The following is a 24,937-nucleotide window of genomic DNA, read 5'->3' on the forward strand; positions in this document are numbered from 1 at the left end:
CCCAAGCAGACTCCATGCTGAGTGTGGAGCTGGATGCAAGGCTCGATCCCACAACCAGGAGATCATGACCTGAGCTGAAACGAAGAGTCGGACATTTAACCAACTGGGCCACCCAAGTGCCCCAAGAAAAAAGATTTTTTGTAACTATGTAAGGTGATGGACAATAACTAGACTTATTGTGGTGATCATTTCACAATATAAATATCAAATCATTATACCATATACCTGAAACTAATATATATGTCAATTATACCTCAATCAAAAAGTCTGTATCAACATTCCAAAAAATACAATTCATTCCTTTCCTCCTTTTACAAATGTACTCAGCTCTAAATGCTAATATTTTACTAGGTACATTAAAACATGAGGCCTGGATGAAAACCAGCAGGCCTCCAGGTGTAGTAATACCAATAGCTTCCAGCCCAGCAAAAAGAACACCAACAAATATATTACCATACTTAGAAGCCCAGGAACCTGACAACCTGGCTTTTTTTTTTTCTTTTAGTTACCCGATAAACCTGAATGAATACACTCAGAGGCTAGACTGCTTTATGTATACATTAGATTTAAAAAATACATGAATTTGGATGAAGCAAGCCATTCTCTTACTGCAAATCAACTATTGAAAATGTATAGAAATAGAGGATTATAACCCAGTGATTCATTCAGCAATTCCCCCAACTGTGAGCCTTATGATACTCCCTTCCCTAACTTTGGGCCAGCCAAAAAGTTTAAATTAGTGATTCTTAAAGCACGGAATCCAGAGAAGCACTCACAGTATCACCTGCTGTGAACTTGTGAGAAATGCAAATTCTTGAGCTCCAATTAGACCTCCAGAATCAGAATTCCTGGGGGTGGGGTCCAGGGGTCGTGTTTTGATGCATTCTCTAGGTGACTCTGATGCTCACTAAAATTGGAGAACTGCTCTGAAATGAATGGCTCCTCAAAATCTTTTTTTCTTTGCTGCCTCAGTTCATTCCTAACTTACATCCTCACTCTTAATTACCAACTCCTGCTGGGGATCCTAAATCTACTAACTGTAGAGTAGAAAATGTAGAAAATTCACTCAAGCAAGGTCTACGTTGTGAGGATGCTTCGTCAGTCACCACTGTAATGCCTCAACAGAGAAATATCTGTGGATTCTCTGCCCTTCCCCAACCCTGACTGCTCAATGCTCAGTTGTAGCTGCTGTGCACAGTGGGGATGTGTAGCTTTCAGAGGATCCATCCAACTGGCAATCAAGACTGCTTGACTCATTGGCTGCAGTTATTCACCACACACCCCCTGTGTGTGTGTCCACAGCCCTCGTGTTGCCTGGCCTTTTCAGCCCCTCTGCCAACTTGCCATGTGAATCTGCTGCTTATGGCTGTGGAGGCTGCCTCTGTGGGTCTTCGGGGCCTTGCCTGATCCCGGATGGTAGCCTATGACACTACATCATCTTGGGTCCACTTCCATAGTGGATGTCTGTCTCATAGGGAAGCCTGGGGCTGAAAGGGTGAATGGCAATTCCTTAGGAGGAGCAGGGTCTGGGACTACAAAGGGTAAGCAAGTGACGGCCCACACCCAACACTTATAGATGCATCAAATAAAGAACTAGAGAGGAGCTTTGTTTTTAACAATCACTTGCATTGGAGGGAAATGAGGCAGGGTATCCCAAAAACTGTCCTATGTTCTTCTCAGTACCCAGCACTAACTTCCACTTGGTTGGCTCCTTCTTGGTCTCTAAAAGTCGTACTGCTGTATTTGGGCATGTCCAAAGAGAACGAGCTAGGTAAAGCATAAATCCTACTGTCAATATGCATTTAGTTCATTATAATATGGATATGTGTAAATGTAAATTATTGATCAAATTCCAATAAATTTAGGAGAGTTTACTGTATTTGTAATATGTATTTGTAATATGTCACTAATTTCAAGAGAAAAATATCAGTGGATTATTTCTCTTGTATTTCACAATCTTAATGATTTTTTCATCTTTCCCTTTTGTATTACTAAAACGCACAATTAATAAGCCCACTTGGTTCGTCAATCCCCACTGCACTGCTGTAAGGATTAGAGGACATCTGCACCTCTTCTATAGTTTTCTTATCAAAAAATTGAGTGAAGTTTCCAAAAATGCTCTTAAAAGGGTTTGGTAGATGAAGCTGTTCCCAGTTATCACCCCTCCAGTAAAGAATGACTCTGCCAGGAGGGGAAGAATGAAGGGGGGAAATCAGAGGGGGAGACGAACCATGAGAGACGATGGACTCTGAGAAACAAACGGAGGGTTCTAGAGGGGAGGGCGGTGGGGGGATGGGTTAGCCTGGTGATGGGTATTAAAGAGGGCACGTTCTGCATGGAGCATTGGGTGTTACACGCAAAGAATGAATCATGGAACACTACATCAAAAACTAACGACGTAGTGTATGGTGATTAACATAACATAATAATAAAAAAAATGGGATCTTAAAAAAAAAAAAAGAATGACTCTGCCACTCTGAAAATGATCTGGCACATGATGCTGCCACGGAAAAGCTGAAGAAAGAGTGAGTCCAGGGACTGAGGAGGCTCTCGGACCTAATTCACACCAGCTGTAATCTGCTGCCTTCTCTAAAACCAGAAAAATAGTTATGGCCCTGCATGGCCAGACTCTACGACCCCACAGACACTCCCCTGGGGTCTCATTCCCTAGTGGGAAGCATCCTGAGCTAACACTACTGTCATTTTGAATTGGTGCCAACATAGAGCATCATGGCCAACTGTTCTTCTCCACCTTGTATTAAAACAGGTAAAAGGGAGAGGAAGTGCTATGGTCACTACATTTCTTTAAAACTTTGCAGAAATAGCAAGGCCAATTCCCAACTACTCCATAAGTAGATTTTAATTCTTAACACACAGTAAGAGAAAAACTTATCTCAGAACAAGCTGTCATTTCACTAAACAAGAAAAATCGTTACCATCAGTATTATGTGCTTCTTGTTTAAGACAGTGCCTCTGATCAAAGAAAAAGTTTTATTCCTCTCTCCTAGAAAGAATTTTATCTTATTGCTTGCTCACACAAATCTCTCACAGGGAGTTTGCTGTTTACCTCCTTCAGATCCTGCACGACGGCTGTGAGCCTCTCATTTTCTGCCTGAACGTTGGTGACCACAGCCCGGCTCTGTTTCAGTTCGTTCTGCATCTCCAAGATCTTCCCCAGATAGTAAGCTTCCTTTGATGCAGACTCCTGCAGAAGCGTTTCCTCCCGAGTCTCTCCATCCTCAGCAACCTTCCGGTGGATTGAGAAGGACTGCCCAAAGGCCTGCAAAGTATTTGGGGGAAAAAAAAAAAAAAAAAAAGAGTGTCTGATGAAATGTACCATAGCACTGTTTAAACAGACTTGGGGAAATGTTTTGTTTTGTATTTTAGAGAAGCAAAACAACACATTTTATACAACAATCTAACTGCTCTCGTTGATACTTGAAATAATTCAAATTCAATTAAAAAGGGAAAAGAGAATTTTTAAATATCTTGCTAAAGATACAAATAATGAGTTAAGGAAAACTTGAAAAATACTGCTTGTTTTATGTTACTATTTTCTTAAACCAATCCTATTAAGAAACAGACAGTTCAGTGCTAATGAGGTCATCAAAATTCACATTCTCACTTTCATTCTAGAAAAAAAAAAATCCCAAAAACATTTTTCAAGGAAGAAAATAATGGTTTCATTAGCTTTCTGATACACTAGTGGTAAGAACACACCAATTATGAACAGCACCCTGAAGAGAAAAAATCCCCAAACAGCATTCAAATTGCCCAGTACTACAAAAAACAACAACAACAACAACAACATTGAAATGTAGTCCCTGTTTAAGAAAATTTGTATGTATCTACATATTTGTGCAAAAAGTAATACAGAATAAGCCAGAAACTAATGAAGATGAAGTTGGTAAGCCACAGCGGATGAACGGTAATGAGGCAGAGGGGTGGGGTGGGGTGGAATGCAATACAAGGGATAAGGGATACTTTCAGGAGCATGCCTTTTCATACAGTCCTGACTCTCAGAACTGTAGTAATGTTTCATATAACTTCCAAATAAATAATAACAAAAACCAACCTCTGGGTGTCAGGGGACCCCATGTGGAACACAAACAGTAACAAATGTTCCTAGTTGTACACAAATGAACACCTTAACCATACTGAAAGGGATGGAGAAGAAAAGATCTGGCCTGAGTAATTTGGGAAATCAGTATTTTTGCTATATGCCAAAGACAAAAAGAACTGTACCCAAATCCTATAGTCGAGTTAGTAAATTTTCACAGGGATTATAGGATCACAATTCTAAAAACTTCTTTATATGTATACTAGGGTTGAACGAATAAGTAACTGTATTACCAATCACGAATGCCAGGTCTCTCACTATTGGAGAAAGTTACAAGTAAGGAAAGGGAGAATTCTAGATGGAAACTAGTGGTACTGAGTTGTAATTAGAAGCATCAGGATGGGGGTGCCTGGGTGGCTCAGTCGTTAAGCGTCTGCCTTCAGCTCAGGTCATGACCCCAGGTCCTGGGATCGAGCCCCGCATTGGGCTCCCTGCTCCGCAGGAAGCCTGTTTCTCCCTCTCCCACTCCCCCTGCTTGTGTTCCCTCTCTTGCTGTCTCTCTCTGTCAAATAAATAAATAAAATCTTTTTTTTTTTTTAAAGGAAGCATCAGGATTAACTTTCAGTCTTTAATAGGTAAATATTCATAGACAGATGGAGAGAGACATTTCCGTATGTGCATAACCATGCATGTATTTCCCAGCTCTGCCCACTGAGAGGCCCAGAAGCAAGAATATCTCAGTAGCAATGAGCATACCTGCACCCGGATTTTGTTATCAATCTCCAATTAAAAGGACTAGGGTTCTTTGGAGAAATGATCCATTCTTGAGCTAAAGCAAAATGAATTTCATACATCTCGTGGTGCCAGAGTAAATAACGAAATGCTTTCAAAAAATAATAGGGATTTGTCAAAGGACACAAGAGCCTGTCAGAAGGGGCTCCCAATGGCCAAATCTGGGATAATTTGGGCAATAAAATAAATAACTGTAGTAATGAATTATAATCAATAGAATAATTTAGTCATGAGTCCACATTGATACAATAACTGAATAAATGAGGGAAGGAATAGCTCTTCCTTACAGTAGAATTCTAATTAATAAATGTAATAGGAATAGGAATGATGGAGATAAAATATATCAGAATTTGGCAAACACCAAGTAATAATTGTTGCAGGTAAAAATTGTCAATGGAATATAAAATTAATAGGCCAAAAGTATGATGAGAAATGGGATATTTGCATAGTCTTAATACTTATTAGGAGGAGACAGCATGATTTAACGATTTCAAAGACTCCTCTTCAAATTTCACTCATAAAGGGCGCCTGGGTGGCTCAGCCATTGGGCGTCTGCCTTCAGCTCAGGTCATGACCAGGGTCCTGGGATCGAGCCCCACATCGGGTTCCCTGCTCAGCAGGAAGCCTGCTTCTCCCTCTCCCACTCCCCCTGCTTGTGTTCCCTCTCTCACTATGTCTCTCTCTGTGTCAATAAATAAAATCTTTAAAAAAAAATTTCACTCATAGAACAGAAATTTAGAAAAATAATAACCTGCAAACCTGTGTCTCAATAAACTATCTTTAGAATCTCTATATGGATCAAAATCTAAAGATGGTTCCTAAGCATCAGCTGAGAAAGAAACATTCCAGTATGGATGGATGGATGGATGGATGGATGGATGGATGGATGGATGGATGTTCATCTGTACAGAGTAGAACACTCTTGGCATTTGGCTTGTTATGTCTTTGTATATGTGCTGCCGAAGCAAGCAGGGCTTGTAAAGTCTTTGAACAGAAAGAAGTTCTTATTTGAGTAGCCAAATTTCTATATGTAGTAATAAGCATATAGACTCATGAACAGATGAAAAAGTATCTTCAGGGGTGATGTTTACATTGCTTTTCCATAAGTAATGGTCAGATTCTGTGAGGTCAATTCTTAATTCATAACCCATTAGAAAGCCTTTGGAGGGGAGAGGTCTGGCAGCACATTTCCCTGCAGTGACTGCTGAAGTCTTCACCAGACCCTCACCCTAGCAAAAGAATCCTGACTATACAGTTAGGCATTAATAAAATTTACAATTAGAATGAACTGTGCATCAAGCAACTCAGCTAGCTTCCTTTTTACAACCTACTTTTCCACTTCTTTGTAACAGAAAACTGCCACAGGGTCATTTTCTTTACTCTGCCTGAGTAAAATCAATAGACTTAGGCACTCAGAATATGGCTCTCATATTATCCTCAGCACATAGACAATGGTCTCTTGGTAGCTAAAACAACCTCTAAAGTCTTAACAGCAAGTGAATTTGCCTTTCCACCCCTGACATAAAGTTTTAAAAACTGTACTCTGGATCCAGCACCAAAGGAAATAAAAATTTTCAGATAAATACATGGAATAGATTTTCAAAAAAAGAATCAAGAATGGAAATTGCAAATATAAACATTTTGATAACTCTTTATATTTACTGCAGCTCAGAAACCTTAACTGAACATATGGGTTTCCAAAGTTAGTCATTATTTTTATGAAGAACCTGGCCCTACATTGGACCTGACTGAAAACCAATGAAAGTATGCAAGGTTATCCAAGGACATTAACCATGGTGTTTTTCACTTGTAATAGAAAAATAATATCAATGCTGCACAGGCTACAGATGCCCCAAGACGTGCGTCTGCAAAGCCACTGAGTACTAACACTACTCAGAAAATATCTGCATTTTATTTTTTTTTTAAGATTCTATTTATTTATTTGACAGAGAGAGACACAGCGAGAGAGGGAACACAAGCAGGGGGAGTGGGAGAGGGAGAAGCAGGCCTCCCGCGGAGCAGGGAGCCTGATGTGGGGCTTGATCCCAGGACCCTGGGATCACGACCTGCGCCAAAGGCAGACTCTTAATGACTGAGCCACCCAGGCGCCCCAAATAACTGCATTTTAGAAAGGGAAAGTAAAGGAGAAAACACTCCTACTTTGCCTAATTCCTAATTGTCAGTAAGTGGAATGGGACAGGACGCCAACTGACATCTATCATTTGGCTAATTGCTAAAGTGGATTGACCAGACCTGTCTGGCTCTGCCAGGGAGCTTCTTCCTCCATCACTATTCCAAGTATGTCCTGAAAAAGCTGGGCCCAAGAGAAGACAAACAATCTTTTTCAAGGCCACGGAAGCTGTATCCTTGGCAGAAATCACAAAACTAGCTTCAATGTCTATTTATAGGCAAACCTAGGGTAGTCATGCTTCTAGTTATATTTCGTTCAGACAGCAGATTCCTTTTAGGTACTGCAATCATTTCATGCATAATTTTCGTTTGAAATTAATTCAAGTAAACTGACATTTCTATACAATTTTGGAATATATTATGATTTAGTTGCACAATATTACCTTCATATAGTCCATTGCAATGTATCGCAGTTGCTTTCAATTACATACTAATGTAAGTCCAATTAGTTATATAATAAGTTCTTTCCTTTCTCATTCTACTCACATGACTTCTTAATCCAAAGAAGATTGATATTTTTTACATTCATGTTCAGGACAATATATTAGCTGTTAAGTGGAATTTTCATACTTATTATCCTTCCTAATATGAATGATTAAAGAAATAAAAGTTTGGCTAGTATATTTAATGACGTCATATTATGTTAAAAATATGTGTCCTTGGTTGCAGAATTTTCATTCTTTCATCTTAAAAATTGTAGCAGAACAGTGTGCTAAGTCACCCAAGGACATTAGACAAAATAGTTTTTATTTGAAATACTAAAATTTATTCGTTTGTTCTTCACTCAACAAGTATTTACAGAGACCTGTAATAGGTGCTGCTTAAGGCACTGAAGATCTGCTATGTTCTAGAAAAAAAGATCTCTGCTAGTGGGAGCATACATTCCGGTGGAACATAAATAAATCAATAAGTATGTGGCATAATGTTGCAAAAGTTCTAGAAAGAAAATGAAAGCCAGGGTAAAAGCATAGAATAGCACTGCCTACTAGAACTTTCTGCAAAGATGTATCTGTGTTGTCCTCTAACCACTAACCACAGGTGACTATTGAGCTCTTAAATTGTGACTAGTATGACCAAAGAACTGAATTTTTAAATTTTATGTAATTTCATGAATTTTATTGTCACATTTGGCTAATGGCTACCATGTTGGACAGTGCAGGGATAGAGAGTAAGGCAGGTGCTGAGAGAGGAAGCCCAATTTAGACAGGACCTTCAGGGAAGGGGGTAACCTTTGAGCAGACCTGAACAAAGGAAGGAGTGAGCCAGAAGCTGGCCTTTCCCCACAGCAGCAAGCCTAAATTTAAGTGTTACTAAGCAAGAATTACTGTACTGCCATAGGACCTCTTTGAAGATCACTGGCGGCATGGTGGCATCTTCTTTAAGTCTCTGCCACAGCACTTTAAGACTTGAGTAAGCCAGGGATTACTGAGACATGATTTAACTTGTAAGAAAAGGGTTGGCAACTAGCCTGTCACGGTAACCCATCTTCCCCAATGAACTACTTTACCTTCTTTGAACATACAGTAAAAACTATTTGACCAATTATATGTCTCTGTTGCCTCAGCTGGCCAGGAAATTCAGCATTAAATGCTCTACAGCAATTAGCTAAAATATCTTAAGTTTCTGGTATAACTCTCCTGTTTTCTCTATACCGTTTTGAGTTTTTGTTGTTTTTATCCCTATGGCATTGGTTTCTTTTATTTTAATCTACTTCAAATAGTTTTGGAGTAGAAAGGATATGACTTACAATCCCACCAAATGGTTTAAATAATGTTGAATAACCATTTCTTCGAAATTTAAGCCTTCAAGAAAGTCCATGTTGAAGAATGGAGTTTGAGAGTTTAAGAGAACTGAGTTCTATTAAGGATTCATTCTCATTCTGTGGAAAATAATGGGCCAAAAGGATTTCATAAAGTATGCACACATACGCACACACACAGGAATAAGTGAGCTAAACTTGTTAGAACTGAGAAACATTTCCCAAACCACTTATTCCAGCAGCAAAGTGTCTTAGAGGGTATGATCCAATTAAAAAAGAAAGGATCATTGAAGGTGATCCTCCAAAAATACCCAGCTGAGAGAAATCGGTTTCCATGACTCATGGCTCAAGTTATTAGGAGTCATCGGGTATCCTTGACAGTTAGAATCAAGCCTGATCCTTGAGAGGACACGTACTCATAAGAGGCAAAAGAGGTCAAGGGTGTGAGCTCCTAAGCTGGACCAACTCTGCCACTTACTAACTGCAGAACACTGAGCAAGTTACCTAACATTTTGTGCCTCAGTTTACTCATCTCATAGTGTTGTTGTGAGGCTTAAAAGAGAAAATCTATGTTATCACTTGGATCAGTTCTTGGTACAAATACAGTAAGTGCTCAAAAATTATTGGCTATTATTAGGAGAAAGAAAATGTGCTTTGGAATCAAATGCATTTGGGTTTAAATTTGCCTCTTCTGAAATCTCTGGCAATGTTTTGAAATTCTATGTCTCAGTCATCTCGTACAAAACGAGAAGAACAGGGGCGCCTGGGTGGCTCAGTTGGTTAAGCGACTGCCTTCGGCTCAGGTCATGATCTTGGAGTCCCGGGATCGAGTCCCGCGTCGGGCTCCCTGCTCAGCGGGGACTCTGCTTCTCCCTCTGACCCTCCCCCCTCTCATGTGCTCTCTCTCTCTCATTCTCGCTCTCTCAAATAAATAAAATCTTAAAAAAAAAAAAACGAGAAGAACAGCATCTACCTTAAAAGTAAAACCAGAATAGCCCTAAAAAGTAAGGATATCAGAGAAGAGAGAGAAAATCCACAGGGGCGCCTGGGTGGCTCAGTTGGTTAAGCGGCTGCCTTAGGCTCAGATCATGATCCCAGGATCCTGGGATGGAGCCCCGTGTAGGGCTCCCTCTCCTCCATGCTCTTGCACTCTCTCGCTATCTCTGTCTCTCTCTCTCAAATAAATAAAATCTTTAATAAAAAATCCACCACAAAATTGCACACAGTAGATGCTTACTCAGTACCAATCCTCAGCGTCTCTCACCTGCCCTTTGGAATTCTCAGATCTGACGCTGGCGAGCTGTTGTTTCCTCTGGTGTAAAGGTCCTCCGTGAGCTCGCACATGACTCAGGAGGCAGTTCACCTCTCTATGGACTGCAGCTCCCTGTGCATTTCTGAAACACTAAACCTCTTACCAGAAGTTCTGATGTAAACCTTTTTTTTTTTATTAAGCCATTAAAAATGTAAAAAGGCAAACAGATTTGTCAAGCCCTAGGCTCTAAGGTTTATTTTAGCAAAGAATTCAGTTATATCTTCTTTCAGTGAGAATTTTCAACTCTTCCTTAACTTTCCCCATCTTTTCTGACTTTTAACCTAAGTCCTACCCAATTATAAATCCCATCCATCTGGGAAACACAGGATAGGTATGATAACTTGGGTTATTGCCCCTGATTTTTCCAAGTGTAATACCTAACAGCTTATCATTCAAATATACACTTACTTAAAGCCTAGATTTTTTTTTTTTTTTTTTGGTATCTTTGCTGGTTTGTAATTAGCACCTTCTGTCTTGCTGGAAAAAAAACACTTTCATACTATTCTGAGATTTTTCTAAATGTTGTTGTATATTGAATATACACAAAGAAAATTTATAACAAAATATAAGCAAAAAAATCAAAATTAATTTCTGTAGTTTAAGAAAAAGACCATGACCCACTAGCCTCAAAAGCTTCTGTTTGCCCTTCCTTTGTCCTATCTCCCTCATTGCACCACAATACCGCCCCCCAAGTAAACGCTATCCTAAATTTTGTATTTACCATTTTCTTGCTTTTTTTTGTAGTTTACCATATACATATGTATTTGTAAACAATATACTGTTTGATATTGTTTGTTTTTAAAGTCTTAAAATGGAATCATTCTATACATACTCTTTTGCAATTTGCTTTTTTAACTCAACTTCACATTCCTACAATGTATCCATTTTGCTTGGTATAGCTGTAACTCATCTTTTTTCATTGCTATAGTCTACTGAATAAATATATACCTCATTTTAATAATCTATTCTCTTGACAATGGATAATTGGATTGCTTCTAGTTCTTTGATGTTATAGACAATGTAGCTCTGAATATTCTTGTGCCTATCTCCTAGGCCAGTCCTCAAAATACATGTAGTGAGGAACAGTTTTATTTCCAATCTCTAGTGGACTAATGCTTTTATAAAATATAATAAAAATAAATTACTTTAAGCATACTCCTACCATATGACCTAATTGTTCCACTTGTAGGTATTTATTTACCCAAATAAATGAAAGCATGTGTCCACATAGAGATTTGTATGTAAATGTTTATAGCAACTTTATCTGTAATAGCCAAAAACTGAAACAACTCAAATGTCCACCAATAGGTGAATGGATAAACAAATGTGGTATAGCCATACAATGGAACATTACTCAGCAATGAAAAGGAATGAACCACTGATACATGCAACGACATGCAAAATAATTATTCTGAGTACAAGAAGCCAGAAAAAAACAGAGTGCATACTGTAAGATTCCATTTATATGACATTGCAAAGAATGTAAGCCAATCAATAGGAAGCAGGTGAGGGTTGCTCTGAGTTGGGGTGGGGGTTGTTGAGGAAGGGGTGTGTAGGGGCAAAAGGGAGGAATTACCAAGGGGCATGAAAATATTTTAAGGACTGATGGATATGTTCATTATCTTGGTTGTGGTGATGATTTAATAAGTGTATGCATATGCCAAAACTGAACAAACTGTTCACTTTAAATATGTGCAGCTTGTTGTATGTCAATTATACCTTAATAAAGCTGTACAAATAGAAATCACTAGAAAAATGTGAGAAGAAAAATACAAAATATAAGCCTCAATTATTTTTTAAGACTGCTTTTTTAAGAGCAGTTTTAGGTACACAGCAAAACTAAGAGGAAGGTTATGGAGATTTTCCATTGCTCCTTGCTCCCACATATGCATAGCCTTCCCCACCAGAGAGGTACATTTGTTACAATCGCTGAACCTACACTGATACATCATTATCATTCAAAGTCCATAGTTTACATTAGGATTCACTCTTGATGTACTTTGCGTAGATTTGGAAAAATGTATAATGACTTATATCCACCTTTATAGTATCAAACAATTTACTACTCTAAAAATTCTCTGTGCCTTGCCTATTCATCCGTCCTCCTTGCTAGCCCCTGGCAACCATGGATCTTTTCACCATCTCCATAGTTTTGCCTTTTCCAAAAGTGCCATATAGTTGGAATCATACAGAATGTATTTAGCCTTCTCAGACTGCTTCTTTCATTTAGTAATATGCATGTAAGTACCCTCCATGTCTTTTCATGGTTTGATAGCTTATTTCCTTTTAGCACTGAATAATATTTCATTGTTTGGAGTACCACTTTTTATTTATCCATTCATCTGCTGAAGAACATCTTTGTTGCTTTCAAGTTTTGGCAACTATGAACAAAGCTGCTGTAAATATCCATGTGCAGGTCTTTTGTGGATATGTTTTCATATCCATATTCCTTTGGGTAGATATCTTAAGGAGCATAATTGCTATATCATATAGCAAGAGTATGTTTAATTTTATAGGAAACCACCGAATTGTCTTCCAAAGAAGCTGCACCATTTTGCATTTCCACCAGCAATGCATGGGAGTTCACGTTGCTCCACATCCTGACCAGTATTCATTCAAGCTATTTTTTAAACTTTAAATTTAATAGACAAAATTATATTTCAATAAATTTAACCAGAACAAACATAGCATAGGAGAAAAAAAGGATTACAAAAGGATTATAAAAAGTGTACCATTATTCACTATACATGTGATTAATATAAACTATATTTATCTTGGTACAGACCTGTAGGAAATAATTTGCAAACCAGTGCTGGTTCCCAGATACACACACTTTGAATAGCATTATCCTAAGTCACAAGTGCAAAAGTTTCTCTCTAATGGTTCTCAGCCCTAGTGGCCCATTAGAATCACCTGGAAAGCTTTTGAAAAACACACACAGACTCCATCTCCAAATATTGAGTTAACTGATTTGTGACAGAGATTCCTAAACATTCTTGGTTTAAGGTACATCTGGTGTCTCAATAATGTTTTCATAGCACCACAGGACAAAAGAAATACTGAACAATTCTTTTTACTAAATAAGTGTTTATGGGGCGCCTGGGTGGCTCAGTTGGTTAAGCAACTGCCTTCGGCTCAGGTCATGATCCCAGAGTCCTAGGATCGAGTCCCACATCGGGCTCCCAGCTCAACGGGGAGCCTGCTTCTCCCTCTGACCCCCTCCCCTCTCATGCTGTTTCTCTCTCTCTCTCTCAAACAAATAAATAAAATCTTTAAAAATATAAATAAATAAATAAATATTTATTTATGTCCTAAGAATGTAGTCACTGAAAAACTAATGTATGTAAATTTAAAGAAAAAATATTTTCATTTCATTCTTAAATAACCACAATTATGTACTAATAAGATGTGTGCCCCCATTGGGCACTGCACAACTTCTCAAACCTAGAATCAGATTGGACCCTGTCATCCTCATTTCCTGTTCCACATTGACTTTCATATGGCATCTGCTTTTTATTACAGCAACAACTGAAAACCCAGCTTTGCAAAATATTGCACACACACACACAAAAAGAATGTAGCTCAATCTAATATTGAAACTGTGAACTGAACTATCTTGAGTTCGTAGTTCACACAGTGTCAAAAGAAGCCACATATTGTGTTCCCCTCAAACATGTAAAATTATCCCATGGTCTTCTGTGGGTTTGCAGTGGTGCCTCTGGACACCTAGGCACACAAGGTCTGGGGTATCCACAGGTCTGACATGCTCATTTCGAGATTCTCATGTAGGAAGGGTTGAGAACCACTGCTCTAGGGTGTGGGCCAGGAGCTGAAATGGCCAGGTTGCAGATGACATACAGCCTCAGCTCTTCCTAACAGGGCTGCAGAGCGTTCCAATGTTGCTGCACTGATTCACTGTCACCAGCAGTGTCCAAGAGTTCCTATTGCTCCACATCCTTTTTCTTGACTTTTAGACTCTGAAGCTTTTTTACCACCTGGTGGTTTCATTTGCATTTCCCTGATTACTAATGAAGTTATGCATTTTCATATTTTATTAAGCATTCCATTTCCATATCTGTGTAGTTTCTACTCAAGGCTTTTTTCATTTTCAACAAAGTGTATTTTCTCCCTTTTTTAATTTGTCAGTTATATGCATGGCAATTATCTTCCCCGCTTGTTTTTTCACTCATTTTACAGGGGCAGAGGGAGGGGACAGGCAGACTCCACATTGAGCACGGAGCTCGATGCAGGGCTCAATCTCAGGACCCTGAGACCACGACCCGAGCAGAAATCAAGTCAGATGCTTAACTGACTGAGCCACCCAGGCACCCCTACAGTGTCTTTTGAAAATATAAGATCTCATTTTCCAAAGGATGGGTTCCTGTTTCCTTACTATTTGTTAGTAATAAGTATGGCAAATATTTTCTCCCAATTTGTGGCCCCCCCTCCCATTCTTTCAGTGATGTCTTTTGATGAAATAATGTCCCTGATTTTAAGGCAGTCCAATGGCCAATCCTTTGCTCCCTGGCTAGGACTTTTCATGTCTCATTTAAGCCTTCCCTCCTCCAAGGTCATAAAGTTATCCTGTATTTTCTTCCAAAAGTTTAAAAGTTTTGCCTTTTACATTTAAGTCCCTTAATCCACTTAAAATTGATGTTTGTGTACGGAATGAAGTACAGATCTATTTTAATTATTTTCTACATAAATAATCAGTTTCCCTAGCACTATTTAATGAATTGCCCCTCCTTTTCTGCTGATGTCGAGTGCCAAGTCAGCCATAAATCATATCGACATAAGTGTGCCTGTTTCTAGGCTATCCCATAATACTCCACTGATGTTCTTAGGTATGGAAGCGAGGGGCAGTTCCCCTGAGAAAGAAGCCATACCTTACATCATCCAGACCCTTATCATTGTGATTTAAGCTTTGAACTATCTGCATCAAACAGGATGTCATTACTAATGGCAATCTAGTAAATGAAAATGCCATACTTTGTAGGAAAGGAGCAAATCCATATTGATTTTGAAATTTAGCCAGTGAATATATAAAACCTAGGTTTTTCTTTCCTTTATGTAAGGAATATATATAAGTATTAAAGAAAATATAGATAATCCCAAAAGGTAGAAAAAGAAAAAAAGTTATACTTTTCTTCCCCCACCCCTGCAATTTAGGGCAATTAAGGACCTCCAAACCCTTGCTCACCATTGCCTACCGGGCCCCTTGAGGTCTTTAACACGTGTTTTATTCATAAAGGTTTAGGCCTCAAGCTAGGATCTAGTCTTTTTCCCTGATGAACTTGGCTCACCCAAAAGGACTCCATCTGCCCAGGATGGTGTCCACCCACGCTTCCTCCTCTTTAGCTCTTCCTGGGTTCTAAGTATTTTTTTGTCATAAGAAATCTTGAGATCAAAAGTCTTAGACAACCACTGTCCCCTAGCTGATGTATACAGTCAATCTTATTTCTGATGGCTCACTTCAGCCTCATTTGGCTGGGTTAGAAGCTAGTGTCTTATTACTGTGGCTATCACAGTCTCAAGCAAGTTACAGAAACTTTAAGAATCAGCATAAGGAAAAATATACATGCCCAGCAAGCAATCTCTTCTGAGACTGCTTGCTTAGCAGACCATGTCTGTCCAGAAGCAAAACTCAAATGCACACATTTTATGAGTATTACAACCAGACAGAAACTCTTAAACTTTTAATAGATTCTGTTTTTTGAACAAAACATGTATAAAATTCAGGTAAAAATTTTTTTCTGGGTCCTATCTAATGAGGGTCTTTGTCTATTAAAATGTAGATAAAAGGAATTTAACTTCTAAAGTCATCCTAAGCTATATTCTGGGTCCCCAAGAATAAAAATAATAAATTTTACATTCCTTTTCCTGATTAAAAATCAAACCAATATTCAGTAAAAAAAATTTTTTTTTCTTTTTGCTAACTTTCCCTCCCTTCCCTTTCTCCCTTTCTGCCACCCTTCCTTCCAACAAACATTCATTCAGAATCTATGCATTTAGGTACCAAATCACTGGAATATCAAGGCCTCATTTTATTGTATGAAGGAACCTGGTGGTTTTGTTTATAACCAGGTTTTGTATAAAAACAAGTCTATCCCCTTGGGACGCCTCAGTGGCTCAGTTGGTTGAGCATCTGACTCTTGATTTTGGCTAAGGTTGTGATCTCAGGGTCTTGAGACTGAGCCCCATGTTGGGCTCCACACTGCCTGGAGTCCACTTGAGATTGTCTCTTTCCCTCTCTGCCCCTCCTCCCACTCACACTCTAAGTAAATAAATAACATCTTTTAAAAAAATCATCAAAACCACAAGTCTACCCTTTTAAAGAACAACTTGTAGAGCATTCAGTGGATTCAGCTCAAGAAAATGAACTGAAATTAGCTCAGGCAGTGACCTCACAACAATCCCCCTAGATAAGAGGGAATCCCCCAGAGGAGATTATTCCTACTTAGGACTCAGAAAAGGAAAGCTTTGTTTCAACGTAGAAAGGAGGATTTCATTCCGAAAAAGGATTATCTCACACTCTATCCTCAGATTATAAATACAGTAGGCTTTTTTGAAACCTAAAGAAGAAAGTAATGAGGGAATATTCCTGATCTTGCAGCTAATAGCATAAAAGCAGTATTGACAGGGAGTTATCAATATGACCTAGATTTTCTTAAAACTCAGTTGTGATTAGGATCTAAGAGAATAGATCAAGTGACTTTTATTACTAATCAAGAAAAGAAAAATGTTTCCTGGACACATTATTTCCTCTCCTCCGTACATGGGCCTTTATGTTCTTATTGGTTCACAAAGTAAATGAACCATATGTTTTGAGTGTGTCTTCCTGTCTTCATGTAAAGTAACGTGATCCTTTACTTGGATTTTTAAAAATCACCCCAGCCTAAAACACTACTTATAATGCAAATGACATTATTCACTATTTTGTAGTAACCTGCCAAAGTCACCAGCTGGTCAGTGGTGGGGCCGGGATTCAAAGCCCAGTACCCTGACGCCAGAGCCTGTGCATCAAGTATTCTGTACTATGTGTAGCAGAACTGCAGCAAGAAATCAGAAATGAAGAACCTGATAAGAAGCATTAATAAGATGAGACTTTTGTTCTGAACCTGTAGGAAGTTAGGAAATACAAAAGTAATTTAGGCAGAGTAAGATATGAGCTTGTTTAGGCTAAACCAAAGTGAAACATCATCTAGCTATCTCCGCCCTAGTGTGCTGTTGTGTAAGGGCCTGTGAGTTACCTAATCAACATCCACCCTTCTCTCGCCTTCATGTTGACGTTATTTGGGTGCAGTGACCCATCTTAAAGACTACTTTTCCTAACTTTCTTGGTTTCTAGGGAAGTTCAAAGAAATGGAAGCAGAAGCTAAGTAGGTGGAAGCTAGGAAAGCTCTTTCAAAGGGGGCTGATTCAGTTGAGGGATACGCACTTTTGCCATTTCATCTTCTTCCAGTTTGGAATATAGGCGTGGCTGGAGCGCTAATAGCATCTTATGACCATGAGGAGACTTTTGGTATGTAAACCAGCACTAGGAGAAGCCTGGGCTCTTTGTGACCACAGAATTGCCACACCAGGGGCACCTGGGTGGCTCAGTCGGTTAAGCGTCTGCCTTTAGCTCAGGTTGTGATCCCAGGGTCCTGGGATCGAGTCCCACTTTGGACTCCTTGCTTGGCGGGAAGCCTGATTCTCCTCTCCCTCTGCCTGCCACTCCCCCTGCTTGTGCTTGCTCTGTCTGTCAAATAAATAAAATCTTTAAAAAAAAAAAAAAAAGAATTGCCACACCAGCCTTGAGCTACTTAGCTCTGGACTTTTATGTTTAAGCCACTCCTATTTGAGTTTTCTGTAAAATGTGGCTGAATTCTAATCCCAAGTGATATAGTGTCTCACATAATTTTCTAACTTTTAATTATCCTCAACTTTCTTTCCAGAAATTTACAAGAACTCTTAATAAATTGTATTCCTAATTCACAATAACCTCCTTTCTGCCTCACATTTATTCCTCTCTGCAACTCATCTCTACTAACCTTATATTCATGTCTTTACGAATTCATAGCATATACTGTTAACAGAAAACCTTGGAATATCAGTAAAGGTAGAAATGAATAGTAGATGCAAAAGTCAACAGCTCAGCCTGTGATGTAAAAGGGAAAAAAGATCATGAGAATTTAAAGTTAAGAAATTTGTTTAGAATCGCCAGGGCTCAAACCTAAAGTCTCCTTTGCGATGTTGGTCTTAAAGGGAACCACTGATAGTGAACTGGCAAGAAGAAAGTGGAAAAAGCTTCCAGTTGAGGGTGATTTAGCAAAAGCCTTGAGGGAGTAGGAAGGAGGTAGACAGTACTTATTTACAGGCCATCAGAAGCCATGAGAGAGAGGGGCCATTTTAAGAAAAGCAGACCTTGGTGCAGTACTAAAGCAGATTTGGTGAAAAGAACCAACAGGGAGGTGTGAAATCATGAAATAAGTAGGCTTAGAGGTGCCTCTCAACTACCAGCATGGGGAAGATGGGGGTGGGGAAACAGATGAACAAGTAGGGTATTCAGACTGGCCTACCAAAGTGCACAGTTGCTGGTGTTTATTACTAAGTCATGCAACATTCATCCCTGACCCTGACCCTGACCCTGGCTGTGAAGAATGTTCAGTCTCCTCATTTTTTTTCCAGTATTGTTAGAGCATTTGTAATATATATATTACTCCTATAATCATTCTCCTCTCAAAAAAATTTTAAGACGTCTGTGAGAACTTTAAAGATATTTGGTCCTCTCCCCAAACTCATCATTATAAAGGATTGGGGCAGGTGGGGGGTGGAATATGACACGTGCTTGTTACTCAGAAATTTGTGTTAGGCAGTCGGTCATAGCCCATTGGTGCAGGTGAAGGCTAGGAGGAGCCATAATACCTAGGACTTAGAGATCTATAAAGCCTAACCTGTGCTGGATGGAGGCTCTTTCTTGTCTTACTTATGGCTCATCTGTATCTTGTCATCATAAAAGTGTCCTCACTACTTTGTAACAAGTTACCTTGAGACATCCAGACTTCAGAAGGCTAACTCTATCTCTTAGGGAATATAGTCATAAACTTTGAAGCTATACATACTAAGGGGCTGTCAGGGAAGCTGTCTTCAGCCCTCTATATCTAATATCCTTGGCCAAGAGCTTAAATTCCTCTGTCAGTAAGAAAATATGAAGACTTTCTGGTTTCCTCCTTTGGGCCTGATCTGTAGTAAGATGATAACCACAAGCAGATTCTTCTCTTCAAATCAAAACTAATATGAATTTTTCTACCACAGGCCCAAACATTTCCACCCCAACTCTAACCTGCATCAAGGCCTTTAACTTTAGGGAGAAATGAGAGAAATGGATTTTAAGATGGCAGATATTAAAGATAGAAGTAAAATCTCAGATAGGAAAAGATGCTTTGTTTTTTATGACTGATGGCTTTTCCTGAGATGCATAAGTGTGGCTGGAAAACTTCTAACATCTAGCTATACATGGCTGGCCTGCCAGATGTTATTTTTTTAAAAGATTTTATTTATTTATTCGAGAGAGAAAGAATGAGAGAGAGAGAGAGAGAGAGAGAGAAACAGCATGAGAGGGGGGAGGGTCAGAGGGAGAAGCAGACTCCCCGCTGAGCAGGGAGCCTGATGTGGGACACGATCCCGGGACTCCAGGATCATGACCTGAGCTGAAGGCAGTCGCTTAACCAACTGAGCCACCCAGGCGCCCCTGTCAGATGTTATTTAACCCTCAAGCTCAGCTCATGCTTCTCTCTGATTTACCTTATGCCTCACCACATCTCCAATTCGACATTATATCTGATATCAATAGGGCAGGGGTGGGGAGTCGGGGGGAGAGGAGTTCAGGAAGGGAAAGAGAATATAACAGGTGGTAAACAGTGGGGTGAGGCTCAGGGAAGGTGAGGTGGTTTGCTTTGCACATTATCTGGCCATTTCTTTCCATTGAAAATCAAAGTGTCCTTTTCAGTCTACATCAAATGACCCCATAACAAAATGGCTATGTCAAAGCAACAGAATGTAACTGTCACAGGACTCTTTCTCAGGGTTATTCCGTCTTAAAGGCACGTTCTAAGTTCTAACTCCATATCCTCAACAACCTGCTTTTGGACCCATGTTTGAATCTCCTAAGGTAAAACTGTGACTCTGAGGGCAAAGCTTTTCCTCCCAGACTTCATGAAGAAATAAAAAGTATAAATTTGAGAATACTTTAATTCAGCCTTAGTAAAAATTAAAGACAGAACTCATGAGTAATGAAGGTACTGAGTGAGAAACTTTGAGAAAAATAACTTTATAGTTATTTCTTAAATAATACAGGTTATTTAAGAATTCAGGAAGGGTCAAAATATGACAAGTTGAGAAGTATTTTTATTTGGGGGTCTTAAGAGGACACTGAACAAAGAATACTTAAACAACAGGCACAAATTTCTGCTTTAAGTTTAAATTTGCATATGCTCTGTCTCTTGTTAAACTAATTAGCAGCTCTTTTAAAAAAAAATTATTTATTTATTTTAGAGAGGGGGAGCAGAGAAAGAGGGAGAGTCTTAAGCAGACTCTGTGCTGAGCGCTGAACCCGACATGGGGCTTGATTCCATGACCCTGAAGTCATAACCTGAGATCATGGCCTGAGCCAAAACCAAGAGTTGGATGCTTAGCTGACTGCACCACCCAGGGGCCCCAAGCTAATAAGTAGCTCTTAAGTGTTGGGTAAGTAATGTCAGGGAACCTCTGTATTATGTTATTTCAAACTATTAAGGATTGGGGCACCTGGCTCAGTCAGTAGAGCATGTGAATCTTGATCTCAGGGTCTTGAATTCAAGCCTCATATTGGGCATAGAGATTACTTAATTTAAAAAAAATGCAAACTATAAAGGCTTTAACCTGGAACCTTAAGATTATGTACACTTTTTATAGAAAACTGGATCTCTCAGTATGTATTTTATAGACAAATTCTTGTTTACATAAAGTTGTAAATTATGTTTAACATAGAAAATTGATTTTGCTCACTCACCTTGTTATAATTAACCCAATGTCTATGATCTCAGTATACTTGTTATAATTAACCTCACCAATGTACAAACTATGTAGAGTCTCATGCTAGTCAAGAAAAATACCTAGACTCACATACTAAGATATTTTTTCTCTCAGTTAGATAGTAAAATAAAATAGCATTCACAGAGGCTTCATTTTCAAGACCATAATGCCTAATATCATTCTTCTACATACCTGTCAAGCTGTTTGCCCAGATGAACAATATATTGTTCCTTAAGAGAGCTGTTTGCCCAGATGAGCAAATTGTTTGTCCTGATAAATTGATTTGCAAGAATTTCCTAAAGCAAACAGTGAAGTTATTTATTAATTTACTGTCTAGTGTTCCTGGGCAAGAATTTCCTGGAGCAAAGAGTTAAGTCATACTGACATGGGTGGGCTCAGTTCTAATACATCCCATTCCATGTGTAAATAGCAAATGGTTAAGCAGAAAAAATATGATTGACATGGAGGAATATTCAGTCATAGAATTTTAGAAGTTGGTGAGTAGTCTAAGCTCATAAGTAAACTGTAGAAGAAATTGAGACCCAGAGAATTTAAATAATATACCTAAATTCATATAGCAAGCAACCCAGAGAATTTAAATAGCCTACCTAAACTCATATAGCAAGAGAGTGGACAACAGAATACAGATATTTTGCTCTGAATCCAATAGTCTTTCTATTACATGACTCAGCTCCTGTTTTGAAATGAACCTTTAAACACAGAGAAGTGTAGAGTCTTTCATAATACCTGTAAGTGGTTCCTGGGATCACAAGCATCTCTACAGATGTCATACAGAGATTTAAGCAAAGGCATAGCATTTGCAAAGTTATCAATTCCTAACACATCTTACATACTTAACAATAAAGAAATTTAGAAACTTAAGACTGTGAAGTCTTCTCCATTTTAAATTTATTTTATGTCAGTAAAGATCACACTTATACTTTGACAAAAATGTCCATTCCACCATTTGTTCTTCTGCACTGTATTTGGAATCTCTTAACATGGACCCTCATGTCAACTCGTACTAGTAAAGAACTCTGACCAGTGCTCTAGTGTCAAAACTGTCACCAATGAAACACTATATGAAGGTACAGGTCTGTGATTCAACAGTCTTACACAATTCACAGCGCTTACCATAGCACATACCCTCCCCCCAATGTCTCTACCTCTGAAACAAATAATACATTATATGTTAAAAAAAAAAAAAAAAGAAGAAGAATAGCAGGAAGGGAAGAATGAAGGGGGGGAAACCAGAGAGGGAGACGAACCATGAGAGACTATGGATTCTGAGAAACAAACTGAGGGTTCTAGAGGGGAGAGGGGTGGGGGGGATGGGTTAGCCTGGTGACGGGTATTAAAGAGGGCACGTATTGAATGGAGCACTCGGTGTTACACGTAAACAAAGAATCATGGAACACTACATTAAAAACTAATGATGTAATATATGGTGATTAACATCATAAAAAAGGAAAAAAAAGAAACACTATATGAAAATGTGATTACTTTCTGCTCTTCATTTTTATGACTCTCAGTCATTCAGAAAGTGTCTAATTTAGACAACATGTTGGTTTTATGTTTAGACGGCTGAAATAGTGGAAAGATTTATATCAACAGCCAAAAGCTTCCTATACTGTCTAAAGCTCTGTGATCCATTATGGTAGCCATTAGCCATAGGTGGCCATTTACATTCACACTAATTAAAATTCAATAATATCTAAAAATCAGTTCTTTGGTCACATATTCATATTTGTACAGGAGAAATCTATGTATACTTTCAGAAATTTGGGGGCTATGTTATAGCTGGCCACTCTACTATAGAATGTATATAACCCTAGTAAATGTGCATCATTAAATAAACCATAAAGCAAGGGTATATTAGCCAGAATAGGGTAACACAGGAACAAGCAACCACAAAATCTTAGTGTCTTAAGACAACAAAGGTTCATTTGTTCTATCCCATAGTTCAAAGTAGACATTTCTGGTCAGGTGGTTCTCCTGGCTTCATCTCCTTGGATGACGTGGATGATTGGAGCAGTGATTTGGAGAGGTAGGCTCCTCTGAATTCACTCCAACAATGAGAGGAGGGGGGATTTTACTAGATGTTTGGGAGCTAGGTCTTGTCTCCATAGTCCACTGGCCATAAGTAGTCTTCTGGCCCCACACAGACGCAAAGGGGTTGAGAAAGGCTATTTTCCTATAAGCCCCAAAAGAAAATGAAATAATGTGATTGAGTACAAAGGGCTGTCTTTGCCTGAGACGTCAGGCAACATTCAGACCTCATCACACAAACAGATGAGTCTCAAGATTTTATAAGTAGATGGTATCACTATTCAAAACTATTCCTTGCCCCTCACCATGGAAGGATTATACATCCCTGCCACATTGATGCCAGGCTTGGCTGCATGACTTGCGGTGCCTCTCTTTGCAGAACTGCACAGCCCCAGAGTGGCTGTCTGACTTGATTTGTAAAATGTGTGTGGCATGACATGTGCTACTTTCAAGCAGGAGCTTTAAGATACATTGTATGTTTCCACTGTGGGGTTTTTTTCCCCCTCCGCTAAACAATAAGCAAAGTCTCAGAGAGGGGCTGCTCCTTTGGCTCACGTCTCAGAATGACAATGACATGGAATAAGTCTTAGTTACCTACAATAGATATAGAGCATGAGAGATAAAACTTTGTTGTTACAAGCCCCTAAAATCTGGGGGGTGGTTGGTTACCACAGCATAATATAGCCTTAAGTGACTAACAAAGTCTCAAAACCATAGCAGTGGATGTGCCTCTTTAGAAGCATTATAAATTAAGAACAGGAATGCCTTGATTTGTGACTAATAATAAAACATTCCTATGACTGGTAGAGAATGTGACAAAAGCAAAAATTTAAGTTAGGCACGACCTTTATTTTGGACTTTTTTACTTCTAAAATTAATTCCCAGGTCCTGAAGGGACCCTACCAGCGGCTTGTAGATGGTGGGGTCCCTACTTCCCCTGCCAGGTAGTGAGGCTGTGGAAGCACGAGGTGCCTGGGGGTGGTTCTGCTCCTCTGTTTGCTGGCACGATTGGTTATTTACCTTGCATGTGCAGGGGTAAAGAGACTTCCATGTGGACAGAGCTTATATATAATAACACGTTCTTAACAAATGACTTACAAATAAACTTCTAGAATTCAAAAAATCATATTGAAAAAAGGCAATATTGGTTCTGCAGGAATGTAGCTAATAGGAACTAAGTTGACTCTCTATATAACTCTATTAATATATAACATATAACTAACTTGACATAACTTTTCTATTAGACCATAAAACGTTTCATGAATTGAAGAAAATTTAGGTTTCATAAACTTTCCACGTAACAATGAAAATCAAGAAAGCAAAAGTTCAAAAAATATAGCTTTCTAATTCATCTACCTATTTTCCAAAGTTTCAGGTAAAAGGAGTCCTATGCAAAAGGATTTCCGTCATCCTTATTTTGCTTTTCTGAAGTCTAAGTTCCTTTGCCGTGATTTTAAGCAAATTTTCATTAGGTCCTCACCTAGGATGGAAAAAAATCATCTTCCATACAACATTTTAGGCATAGTCAATTACTGACTATTCAAGGCCATATAGTAGCAAGAAATCAGTGTACCATGAAATCAAACCAATAAAAGTTCTCCTTGCAAGGCACTGCATTAAATACCATCACAATTTAGACACTTTACAGTGAACTAAAATATCAGCTTTCTTCAGCAGTCCTGACTATGAGCATCAGTATGGTTCTTTTTTTATTTTTTTT

The 24,937-nt window shown here is 38.8% G+C and overlaps 1 protein-coding gene across 8 annotated transcripts in view; it reads right to left on the reverse strand.

Moving 5' to 3' along the window:
* Positions 1-24,937, reverse strand: part of BICD1 (BICD cargo adaptor 1) — a 228,861-nt gene that overhangs the window by 133,135 nt on the left and 70,789 nt on the right. For all 8 annotated transcript variants that reach the window (XR_003520138.1, XR_003520140.1, XR_003520139.1 and 5 more), the window contains exon 2: positions 3,068-3,280. Coding sequence is in view for 5 of the 8 variants with exons in the window: in XM_027595481.1 (XP_027451282.1) it covers positions 3,068-3,280 (213 nt within the window). In the remaining 3 variants the exon portion in view is untranslated. The remainder of the gene's footprint in view (positions 1-3,067; positions 3,281-24,937) is intronic.

This window comes from Zalophus californianus, chromosome 9, assembly GCF_009762305.2.
Source record: "Zalophus californianus isolate mZalCal1 chromosome 9, mZalCal1.pri.v2, whole genome shotgun sequence".
Classification (NCBI taxonomy): Eukaryota; Metazoa; Chordata; class Mammalia; order Carnivora; family Otariidae; genus Zalophus; species Zalophus californianus.